Source organism: Amia ocellicauda, chromosome 16 (assembly GCF_036373705.1).
Source record: "Amia ocellicauda isolate fAmiCal2 chromosome 16, fAmiCal2.hap1, whole genome shotgun sequence".
NCBI lineage: Eukaryota > Metazoa > Chordata > Actinopteri > Amiiformes > Amiidae > Amia > Amia ocellicauda.
This window is the reverse complement of record NC_089865.1, coordinates 6,491,348-6,502,568: the sequence shown is the minus strand read 5'-3', so window position 1 is coordinate 6,502,568 and position 11,221 is coordinate 6,491,348. Positions and strand designations below refer to the sequence as shown.

The window sequence follows — 11,221 nt, the reverse complement described above, 5'->3', positions numbered from 1 at the left end:
CAGAGCAGAGTATTTTCATAACCAACCTCACCAGGATTCATGATATTAAAAGAAGAAAAGGCTAGATTAATTTATATTACAGCATATACCGTGATTACAATGAGGTTGCTTATAGAGTAGCAAGTAGTCAAGATCCATGTTCCACTAAATTGGATCCCCCATAGACTAGACCAAATCCAAACTTTGACACACTTAGCAAATTATGAAGTGCTACCCTATTACATATGGATTTATAGAACTCTAGAAAGGGATTGAGACTTGGGCTCCGATTTGGTCTAGCTTTTTGGCTTTCATTATGGTTAGGATTGGGTTTCTATAGAGATCAATCATGCATAATTTGTATGGGCCTAGCTTTAAATTTTAGGGTTGGCTATGTATGGGGTCAAGGCTGTTGCCAGGACCTAAAATGGGGGAGGTATCCAATTTATTTTTTATAGTAAAATGCACAAACCTGAAAGCTGACAGGTTGGTAACATTTTGATGTCAACAGATGGAAATAAATGTTCAAAGCGGCACAAGTTTAGTTTTGTTCTCTTTTATTTCAAAGGGAAAAATATATACTTCAATAAATACTGTGGAGACATCAACAGAACAGACTTACAAATGGAGTTTAACATTCAAAGAAAGTGATGTTCTACAGTTAAAACATTTTTATAACTTATTTTTTTACATTTAAATACAGAAAGCATATGCCAGCTAGCTGCTAATACTGCCCTTAAGGATACCGATGCACCAATCTGAAAGCATAGTTAATCTCCAGTCATGTGGAATATTAGAAGGATTTCGCTTTTCCTTGCAAAGATATTGAACAAAGTGCAACCAGAGGCTTTTAACATGTAGAATAATGCGTTTAGTACCCAGCCCACACTACCAATCCGGAAATCTCCTCCTCCCTGCCCCAACGCTTCAGAAAAAATGAAGCAGTTACTGAATTAAAAATTAGTTTTCGGAGTCTGTGGACAACCAACAGGCTAAACACCACACTGACATGTCCTAGAAACAGATTAAAAGTACACTTCATTTGTTACGTTTATATATATAAAAAAAAAAAGTATAAAAAAAAACAGGGCCAAAATGTATGTATTGCATAGCCGAGGACTTTGCCAAGTTAGTCTCTTCTCTTTTAGGATTGCACAACATAGGACTTCCAAAGACAGTTACACAATCGAAACGGGGGTGTGGGGGGGAAACAAAGCTGGACTGCATAAACAAACCGGGAATGCATTTACTGCACTAAGAATTTAGATACTAATAACGAGACTAAAAGCAGATATTGAAAAGTGGTTTCGTCAGGCACTGGTGTCTAGGCAGGTGACAGCTCTGCCGATTGATCCCAGCATTGGGATGGATATGTCTGCAAATAGGCGTGCATACCCAAACAATACCCTGTATTTTTATCGATTCAAGACTTTGATAATGCTTAAAAGAATATTAATTGAAGGCGTGTATATATAAATACACATGCAGCTCTGGAAAAAAATATTCAGTTTCTCTGGGTTTTACTATTTATAGGTATGCGTTTGAGTAAAATGAACATGGTTTGGTTTTATTCTATAAACTACTGACATTTCTCAGCATGAATACATGTATTCAGGCTGCCATTCATGTAGAGATGCTGATTTAAGAAAAAACTGCAGTGGTCTCTTAATTTGTTCCAGAGCTGTATGTATGTATACATCTATCTATCTATATCTATCCAATGTGGCAAGTACTGGGATTTCAACATACTGTCAGATTTCTTTGGTTAAAAACCATCAGGAAAAGGTTTTTGAGGTTAAAACGGCACAATGAGATGTAACATTAAAAAGGTTGATTTTCTGTGGAAGATATACTTTCAGATAATTAGTGGAGGTGCAATATAGATTTCTAGCTGTACATCACATGACTTGCGATTCTTTTGAGCGATTGAAAATGGCAGTAACAAAATGAAGGTGAAAGACAAAAAGAACTGGCTTTAACCACAGTGATTCACCGTCATTGTACTTCTTTATCGGTTGCCCCGGTGTCTCTGAACACAAGGCTAGGGGGCCAGTGCAAGAAATCCTGTTATTTGAAGAGCACAGCAGCAGTCTCTTATGCCCAGGGAGTGACCGGTCTAAAAGGAATTCAATGGTCTTAGAAAACAAATTTTACACTTCACATTTTCCTCGGGAGAAAAAATAAATCTTCCACTGATGTAACTTCCCCACCTTACTTCCTACTGACGCAGCTGGCAGCCTTTAAAGTTTCCTGCTGAAGCCCAGAAAGGTTGCGATGCCTCCATGAGCCGGAATAAAGTGAGATCATCCTCTTCCTGAAGACGGAAGTGGATTCATTGATACTGCATGAGAAGCAATTGCCCAGATATAACTTCCTCTTGGGTGTGGAGGGAAGGGGGGGGCAAATTGGGGGAAGTTTTGGCAACACTGACCTGTTTCAGGCCTTCAGGTCTCTGCATGTTTGGGGTGGTTTCTCTTTTCCCCCCCTCCCCACCAATATCATCATTTTGGTGCTTCAAATGGCACCTTTTATTCCAGCTTTGATTAGGTTGTTTGGTGTGTAAAAACCCCAAACCCAAGGTGAAGCATATCCTCTAAAGTGCTGAAAGACCCCGAAGTTCATAACCGGGGGGCTGCGCACCTCATTCAGTCTTCACCGCTTGCTCTCAATGTCCAAAACCACATCGAAATGCCATCCGTCCAGCCCAGATGCCTCACATCACCGTGCAGCTCTTTGCTTTGTCCTTCCTCAAGTCCGACGCCACCGCGGAGAGATCGGGTCTGCTGGGCATGTGCGAGATTCTCTTGGTTGCCCTCGTTGACTTGTTGCGTTTGACGTTTTTGTTAGTTTTGTTGACGCAAGCCAGGGTGGCCACGTGAAAAATGTCCCTCACGCTGTTCTCCGACTGCAAAGCCGAACATTCGATATATGGTGCTCCGATTTGCTTTGCCATATTTGAACCCTGAAAGAGAAAAAGGTTGGGGAGAGAAATAAATAACTGAAGCTTTCATGTTCACAACTAATTAGCTTTCAAGCTGCCCTCCGATATTGTAAAAAGCCTACTAGCTACAAATCGGTGTCAAATAATTGGAGGGCCCCAGGTGCCTTACAAATACCTTGTTATAGATAAGAAATGGTTTATCATTGAAAGCAATACATTACAGGGCAAAGAAGTGTCCTGAGAGTTTACAACATTCAACTTTTATCAGTACAAGTACTACACAACATTACACCACAATGGTAAGTGATAGACTTCAAAACCATGAGCCAAGATTACAGCTATTGATACAAGTAGAAAATTAATGGATTAATGGAGCCAATTTAACTAAATTCTGATAAACATAATATTCTTGAATGTGTCAACTAATGGCATGGATCATTCCTTTTTAATAGTCTTTGAAGTTAATGTAAGCTAAAGGAGGAAATTAAGAGAAAAGCTCCCATAGAAAGGAATAGACTAAAAACTGTCAAAGTCTTTATAGATGCGGTTTGATCAAACCATTTACTATGATTCTGGAATCTGAAATGGCAATGCCAATATTCAAGCAGTCCACATTGAAGTATAACTTCCCCCCTCAAACTCTAGAATGGCATTTAACTGGAGCCTTACCTGATCATAAGATACTGGCGTCTGCCGGTGATTCGACAGCTCCACCAGCGTGCTGAGGTCAGTGCGGAGATCAGACTTGCATCCCACCAACAGCATTTTCGTATTGGGACAGAACTCCTGAATCTCCCCTTTCCACTGCAGAACACGTTAAAGCATTAATGTACATTTCCAAACTCCCAGTTTGCACTTTACAAGTCAAGCTGCACAAATAATTATCACCATACATTCAATTTTGGACAGCTGTGCACCAGGTATTGCCACAGAGATACAGTGTGAAACTACAGAAGGGCAGAGCAGGGTTTTTTAGCCCGTGGCAGAAGGATCACTTTCAGATCAAGTCTGGTAATTGTTTTTACAAGCAAACGGACACTCCCTCTGACTCACATACACTGAAGTCATAGGTTACAGAGTTGAGGAATGCTAACTGACATCACTGTTCAGCAATACGGTTAGAAAGACACTATTCTGGTTGTTTCCATTGCTTTTGTATGCAAAAGTCAACGGAACAAGCTCTTGGTCACCATTAATAAAATTATGTCCTTCAGTTTTAAAATTTGAATACCTACTCCGACAAAAAAAAAAAAAAAATTGGTTTTCAGTTGAAGTCCTTCCCCTTCATAATAAAACTGCTTTAGACATAGTACAGTCACTTGACCCATTAACGCAAAGCACAGTCTTGTCATGCGACTTTTGGAATGTCACAGAACTGGGGAAATGCAGTGCTATTGGACCGATACTTTAAAATAAAAGGCATAAAACAGGTTTGAATATTTGAGGCACTACCCACCTTCTTCAATACACTGTCCAGGGTTTCTGGTCGGCTGATGTCAAAGCAGATGAGAACCGCATCCGAGTCGGGGTAGGAGAGAGGCCGGACATTATCGTAGTAAGGCGACCCTAAAACAAGAAATCAACTAATTTAATTGCTTGGCTGATACTGGGGAATATGACAGGTGCGCTTATGACAGGATCAGCAGAAAGTTTTAGACCATTCAGATTTAAATAAATCAGATTAAAATCATACATTCAATTATAGAATTCTAGCAGCATAAAATGTATTCACATATATTCACATTCAAAGTGAAGAGATCATTTATGCACATGGCAATGGATTTTGTTAATTATCACATCACCCCATCTTTTCCCTTTTTAGGAAGAAATTGTGGTCTTGCTTGAATAGGACTTTACAGAACATATTCACGTTTTGTGTGCCATCAACCTCTCCCCATATACAAAAATCAGGCCATTTCTCTAGGGTTATCGGAGGGTCTCATAAAAGGAAAGGCAGGAACAGCTGGAATTACAAACAATCTGCGGTGTCCTTTCATAGCATAATAAATCTAATATAAAACAATGCATTACTCTTTCATAGAATAGTGGTCCCCTTAGGCCCATCATGAATATTAATTTGACAGCAATCATTTAAGGCGTCCTACCCCAAAGCTGAGAATCTTGTGCAATTAGTTTTCAGACAGATTTTTTTTTAAAGTGGGTTTAACTTCGAAGCATTTAGAGTTCCTTAAAGGAATGGCAATTATTCAATCCATATGACCAGTAATCCCTGTTTAGAACAGCTAAACAGACTTTAATCTGACCGCAATACCATAGTAAAAGGTTTAAAACATTAGGATCAAAGATTCATTACAGAGGGAGCTGGAGCAAAATAATGAATAATGATAGATCTGTCCATTTATTTTAAAAGGAAAACCTAATGAGATCAATTCTACACGTCTCGAATGTCCTTTAAAACTGTTGAAGAATTATATTTAAATAAAATGAGGTTTTCACCACATTAATAAATAGCACAGATAATTAGCATTTCCTTCCAGCAGACCCAAATTGTCAGTATCCATAGTCATTCATTTTCAATTCTTGAGAACCACTTCTATGGAAGTGAAAGCCTGCTCAATTCTAGTTTGATTTTTTTCCCCCCCTCAGTAATGAACAAATTGAAAATCCTCTACTGGAGTATGAGCAATCAATACTAGGATTGGGTTTAACCATTCTTATTGCCATAATGAAATGCCATCTAAGCATAATATTAATCTGGCCAGATTAAATTCAAAGCAGGACTTCAAAATAGAGGAGATTCAAATTTTGTGCAATAAGGCAACACCAGCCAATATCAGAGTTAACAGCTTAATGTATTCATTTATGCCTTTGAATGCTTAAGTCCACTAAATCAACAACACTGTTCATACCATTAAAGCAAAACTACAACCAAGAATGATAAATTGAGACCTGAAGCCTTTTTTGGAAACATCCCTCTGGCTGTTAAAACGGCGATGCAAATATATCACATCAAGATGGACGCTCAGCATTAATGGCTCCATGGAAACTCAGCTTCTTACGACAGCCATCCAGCCAGGAATGCTTTGGCATCTTGCTTCTCCACTACAATGTAAGCTCTGGGGCTTTTTCTTACCAAGCTAAATCCCAAGGTATTTTTCACTGATTAAGGTTTAGCTTTACAGTCCTTTTGAAGACTCTTTATTTCCATGTTTCCCCAAACTCACCTCACTTCCTTTCCACACCTTTCTCTCAAATAAAAAGCAGGTCTGACCAAGCGGTCAGCAATGTCTGACAGACTTCCGTATTTTCATCCATCAATCTGACAGAATGAAGAGAGGTGTAACTATGGGCCTATTGGAGTTTGTCAGGTTGATTTATGAAATTATGTAGTCCTGTTCAAATATTGGAAACGCCTGAAGTTATACACCAACGTCTATTTCTCTTATTATTCTTAGTTTAAATTCTGAAGAACTAAAAATAAAACTAGCCTACCATTACAGATACCTTAAAAACCAAAGAATGTGTTCCGTCTTTACCGAGGTTTCATAAAGGACTATGAAGAAATGCTTCATAATCATACAGGCAACGGACCATAGCAGGAGATCCTCACAGTACTGGTAATTAAGTAAACACACAGATGTGTACAGAGAACAATGAAAGGTCACATGTACTTTCAGCTCAGTAGGTTACTGAACACTTGACTGTTACAGTGATGGGTGTGGGGTAGGGTGGCCCATTCTAAATTGATCAAAAGGTCTAAATGTCAAAAGGTCTGTTAGATGTATGACTGGGTGTATTGGTTCTTTTCCTTTGTGGTTTTACTTCCATTTATGCAAAAGCTAGGCTGAATTCCATTGGCCCGCTCAGCATCAATTGCGTTATAAGGGATCTGTACCATAATGAACCACAACCCACCACAAAAAACCTTAAAATATGAATATCCCACAAACACTCCTGTAATACAAATCTCTTTAAAGCATCCATGTGTTTCTCCATTAGTTTTGTTAGGGGGAATACAACACTTTAGAAAGTAACATTAGGACATACTGCAAGAAAGACTATAAACCTAAGTTGCGTCTGTAACCTACTTTAGGAAGGCTTTTAAGCAGTCGCTGACATCTACGAACAACAGATCCATTGTGCCGAGGAGGTCCAACCTTTACTCTCTGGAATGTTAGACATGCAGCTCGGATTCACAAAGCACAGAAATGTGATCTCTGCAACAATAGCCAACACTTTTAAAAGGCATGGACAGCACTTGTATCGCAAAACTCTTTCCACTGGTATGAAAATTATAGCGGTCTACTCCAAGATCATGGCGTACAGTGGTCAGTTTTGAACTCTAGACTAGCACTGCAGAGGTTAGAGAATCAAACGTGGAAGTCATGCTTGTCTCGAGACTCTAAGGAACATTAAATTCTCCTGCAGGACCCAAGCAAATTGTTTTACTGTATTGCATCTATTAGAGCACCAATAAAGACTTGCAGCTTACGATGGATCATCAAATTAAGGAGTTGTAGCACTGAATTACATAATACGCCTAAAATAATTAGACTTGGATCTTGCACAAAAATACTCTTATACCATCTGCTTAAGAGCCTCACTTATCTTCTGTTACACTGAGAATCCCATGCTTCATAAAATGTGTGCATTCCTCCCGGTGTGCAATTGGAGGTGGGGGTGCCAATTCTGAAAGGAAATCTTCAAGCCGACACCATACTCTCTCCCCTTTTATTAGGCAAATTTTGCACTAATTGTAGAGAGCAGCCAAAACAGGGCTTCACTCATCTATCCATGGCTAAAAACATGACAATTCTTTAAAAGACCAATTTTGCCTACATAAAAATATACCGCAATCTATGCAGTATGAAAGCACATTTCAGGTACATTTTTAATTGCCTTTAGTACATAATTATCCTTGATTGACTAGGCAGATCCATTAACTCCCTCAGAGATAATCCGAGAACAAAGGACATGGAAGTAGCCCTATCTGGAAAGGGTCAGCTGCCTGTTCAGATGAATCCCTAATGTGTTTTGGCCCTTTGTCTCAGTCTTGAGCCACCCAGTGATAAGCAGAAGCACATATTGATTGGGCTGCATGTTTGATATAGAGCAAGTCAATCTCACAGCTGCTCTCCCTCAGGCGGTCAAATATAACTAGCCTTTTACATGCCGAATATAGTTTTAATAACACAAATGTGGCAAAGACAACCAAACGTTTAGGGATGCATTTAAGCAATAATAAATTAGCAAGGGGTTATTTAACTAGTAAATATCAGTTGCGTTTCAAGGATGTGTTTGACAAAGAGAAGGCAGCAACTGAGCTTTGAACAGAATCTGCAACAACCAAATCCACAGGCATCCAACTTTTGTAAGAATTTTACATACAGGAAGTCTATATTACTGATCATAATGTTTTGTGCTTACAATAAAAGTTAAATACATTACTAACTCATCCCCTACTTGGTCTGATGCACACTGTAAAATGAGTACAGTATGTCCACAACTATAAAATGCAAAGAACAAAATTAAATCAAAAGGGCTTCATTTTTCTATTCAATCCCTTAAATTGCAACTTTGTACAAACTCCTTTGCCATAGAAGCCATTGAGTGATCAAAGCTTTTAACAGCTGGAATATTGACCATTCACCGACGTTGATATTTTGGATTGCGAGAATGATTGATTAGCCAATTGATCCGTTGACAGCCTCGTCTGGTCCAGCTGATATAATGGTTGATGGAGACAGTGAGAACAGCAGCTGTTTCAGGCAATAGCAAAGGCCAAATTACACCTAACACACCAGCCTAATACATTATACTGCTGCCAAGCCTAGTAAGCATTTGTTTTGTGCGATGAGTATCCTAGGTTATTGCCTTTTCCGATTTCATCACTTTTACCCCATCTGTGAAAATGTATACCAAGATCTGGATAAGTCCAAAATGTTACTTACTACCAATTTCAAGACATTTTAGCTCAGTTACCAACTATACAATATAAAACCCTGAAGAATTACAAAGGTTTCCGGAGGGGAGGACATAAAATGTAGTCTTTGAAAATAGTGCTCTTTAGTGGAAATTGTCAAGCTGTTCACAAAGGAGCTCATCCAAGCACTCCTGGATGCAAACAGGGTTAACTCTGCACAAGGAATGTGGCCAATTACAGAGCCCAGAAGAAATTGGCAATAGCTGTTAATTATTTCCAGACTTCGGCTGAAAATCTTTTCCAGGGTTTGTTCAAGAAGGATTTAAAAAAATATATATTTATGATAACATATGGAAGTGAAATGGAAAAATAAAGTTTCCCCTAATAAACATACCCTAAGCTTAGGTAGGTCTGATCTGTCCGTAGAGTTCGGATTCCTTAATGTGCATTTAAAACAAGTATGAATTGTGTATTTGGAATGGCATTTAACAGTAAATCACACCAATACAGATTTTGATATTGCAGTTAAATCTAGTCATATGAACTAGTCCAAGGCTTATTTTGGGGGAATGGACAATTTCATGAAAAATGTGTGGTAGCCTACAAAACATCTGCCACCCTCCTATCAGGGAAAAGTGAAAATGTTGAGGTAGGGGGAGGGGTTGAAAGAGACTTGTCTGTACCTCAGTCATTCCTTACATACCAACAATACCACGTCACATTATAGCTTGTGTAGGGCCACAAAAGAAAAATCAGGGTCGGGAGGAAAAGACATGTTTAGCCAACACTTGTGACCCTCCTTTAAATCTGAATTTCATGCCTATGGAAACTGTCCTGTGATCTCAGCCATGGTTTATCTGATATTACCCAATGCATACCATATACAGATGCCTGAATCTTCACACCAAAAGCAGAGACGTCTTATGTGACTCTTAGAAGTCAGTGAATCAGAAAGATGTACATTTTCCTTCCCAAGTATAAAAACCTATTTACAGCAGGAAACCTTTTTAGAGAAGTGAGTGAGAATTGGCAGTTTGTTACACCTCAGGCTCTTTTGTTGAGGGGAGATGCACAACTTTACTGAAAACATGCAAGTCACTGGTTACAAATGTAACACTTTGCCAGTAAGGGGACAACGTGTATTCAAAGAGATCACTGTGGTACAGATTGCATGGAGCAAGATCAGGCAGGTAACCACGCTGTACTAACCAACAACACAGTATAAGACACAGCTGGGCAACGCATTACAATCCCGGTGCTTTTATATGAACACAACCCCAGGTTCACGACTCAGAAATGGGCATTTTGAAGCGCTTACCTGAAGTGTCCCACAGACTGAGCTCAATCCTCTGCGTGTCGATTTCAAAACTGGCGGTGTAATTCTCAAACACGGTGGGGACGTAGCTCTGAAGGAGAAGGAAAGCAGGTTTAAAGTCGATCAATGCTAAACTACATCGTATTTACAGAGAGCGGTGCTGCCGACACCGATACTAAGTACACACTGGCCATTCAAAGAGACAGAATCGTTACAAAGTAGCCACTGCGCCCACAGACGTCACAGAGCAGCAGCTGCGGGACAAAGAAGTTTGTTTGCTTTGGTCTTTAAAATTTCACCAGCTACACAATACAGCTACAGGATCCAGAGAGTACAGGTCTTCCACATCTGAACACTGAACTCAAACCGGAGTCACTTCCACAGGGCGGGGACTGGGGGCTTTACAGTAAGAAATAAGCTACGATCACCCAAGTTTGAGTTAGGGGTCCAGGTGCAGCCACCACAACCCCCCAGACGTACCTCGGGAAAGCAGTCCTTGGCGAAGACGTGGAGTAAAGCCGTTTTCCCACATTGACTGTCTCCCACCACGACTATTTTACATTTCACACTCTGATTGGGATCCATCCCGGATTGCTTGGATAATTTCTGGCTGGATCTTCTTTCCTTCATTGATTTTTTTTTTATTTAGGTAAATTGTCCTGGAAACCACCGATGTAAGAAAAAAGGAGGAAAAAAAACAACAACAACAACAACAACAACCAGAAGAAAACAACTCCAAAGGCAACTCTTCCTAATGTAAAGGAAGCCCAAACGCACAGCCCTTCCCACGGCTCCCACTGTATCTGCTCGCTTCGTGCCACCGTCGCCGGGTCTTATACGAGCCCGGCAGCCAATCAGATTGATGCCTGAGCCGGCAGAGACGCCGCTCTCCCCCACATGGAGACAAAGGCACTTTCCTCAGACTGAACCACTGCAACCAAAAACACAACCAAAAGCGCCCCCTCACAGTTATTGGGATAATGCAAGGCACTGGAAACTGTAATGAAAGGTTTCCATTTGCTTTATCAGTTGTATCTCTTTGTGCTAAGACGTTTAAGTATTACATATGTTTAAAGTATATATATATCTTCCTATTTTTCTT

The 11,221-nt window shown here is 39.8% G+C and overlaps 1 protein-coding gene across 1 annotated transcript; it reads right to left on the bottom strand.

The window, feature by feature from the left end:
- Nucleotides 1-519: 519 nt before the first annotated feature.
- LOC136711276 (rho-related GTP-binding protein RhoE) lies at nt 520-10,930 on the bottom strand. The gene is made up of 5 exons (XM_066687416.1): nt 10,600-10,930; nt 10,123-10,210; nt 4,377-4,486; nt 3,590-3,724; nt 520-2,941 (listed from the first exon to the last, which is right to left on the bottom strand). Exons 1-5 carry the CDS (start codon nt 10,747-10,749, stop codon nt 2,693-2,695), a joined length of 732 nt encoding a protein of 243 aa, XP_066543513.1. The 5' UTR covers nt 10,750-10,930; the 3' UTR covers nt 520-2,692.
- Nucleotides 10,931-11,221: the final 291 nt, after the last annotated feature.

Excerpts from the sequence above, each read along its gene's own strand:
- LOC136711276 (XM_066687416.1), bottom strand. The coding sequence starts at position 10,749 with ATGAAGGAAAGAAGATCCAGCCAGAAATTATCCAAGCAATCCGGGATG. Across the intron at positions 4,487-10,122 it reads CAGTCTGTGGGACACTTCAG|GGTCGCCTTACTACGATAAT; the intron begins GTAAGCGCTTCA and ends TTCTTGTTTTAG. Across the intron at positions 3,725-4,376 it reads TGGACAGTGTATTGAAGAAG|TGGAAAGGGGAGATTCAGGA; the intron begins GTGGGTAGTGCC and ends CGTGTTCTGCAG.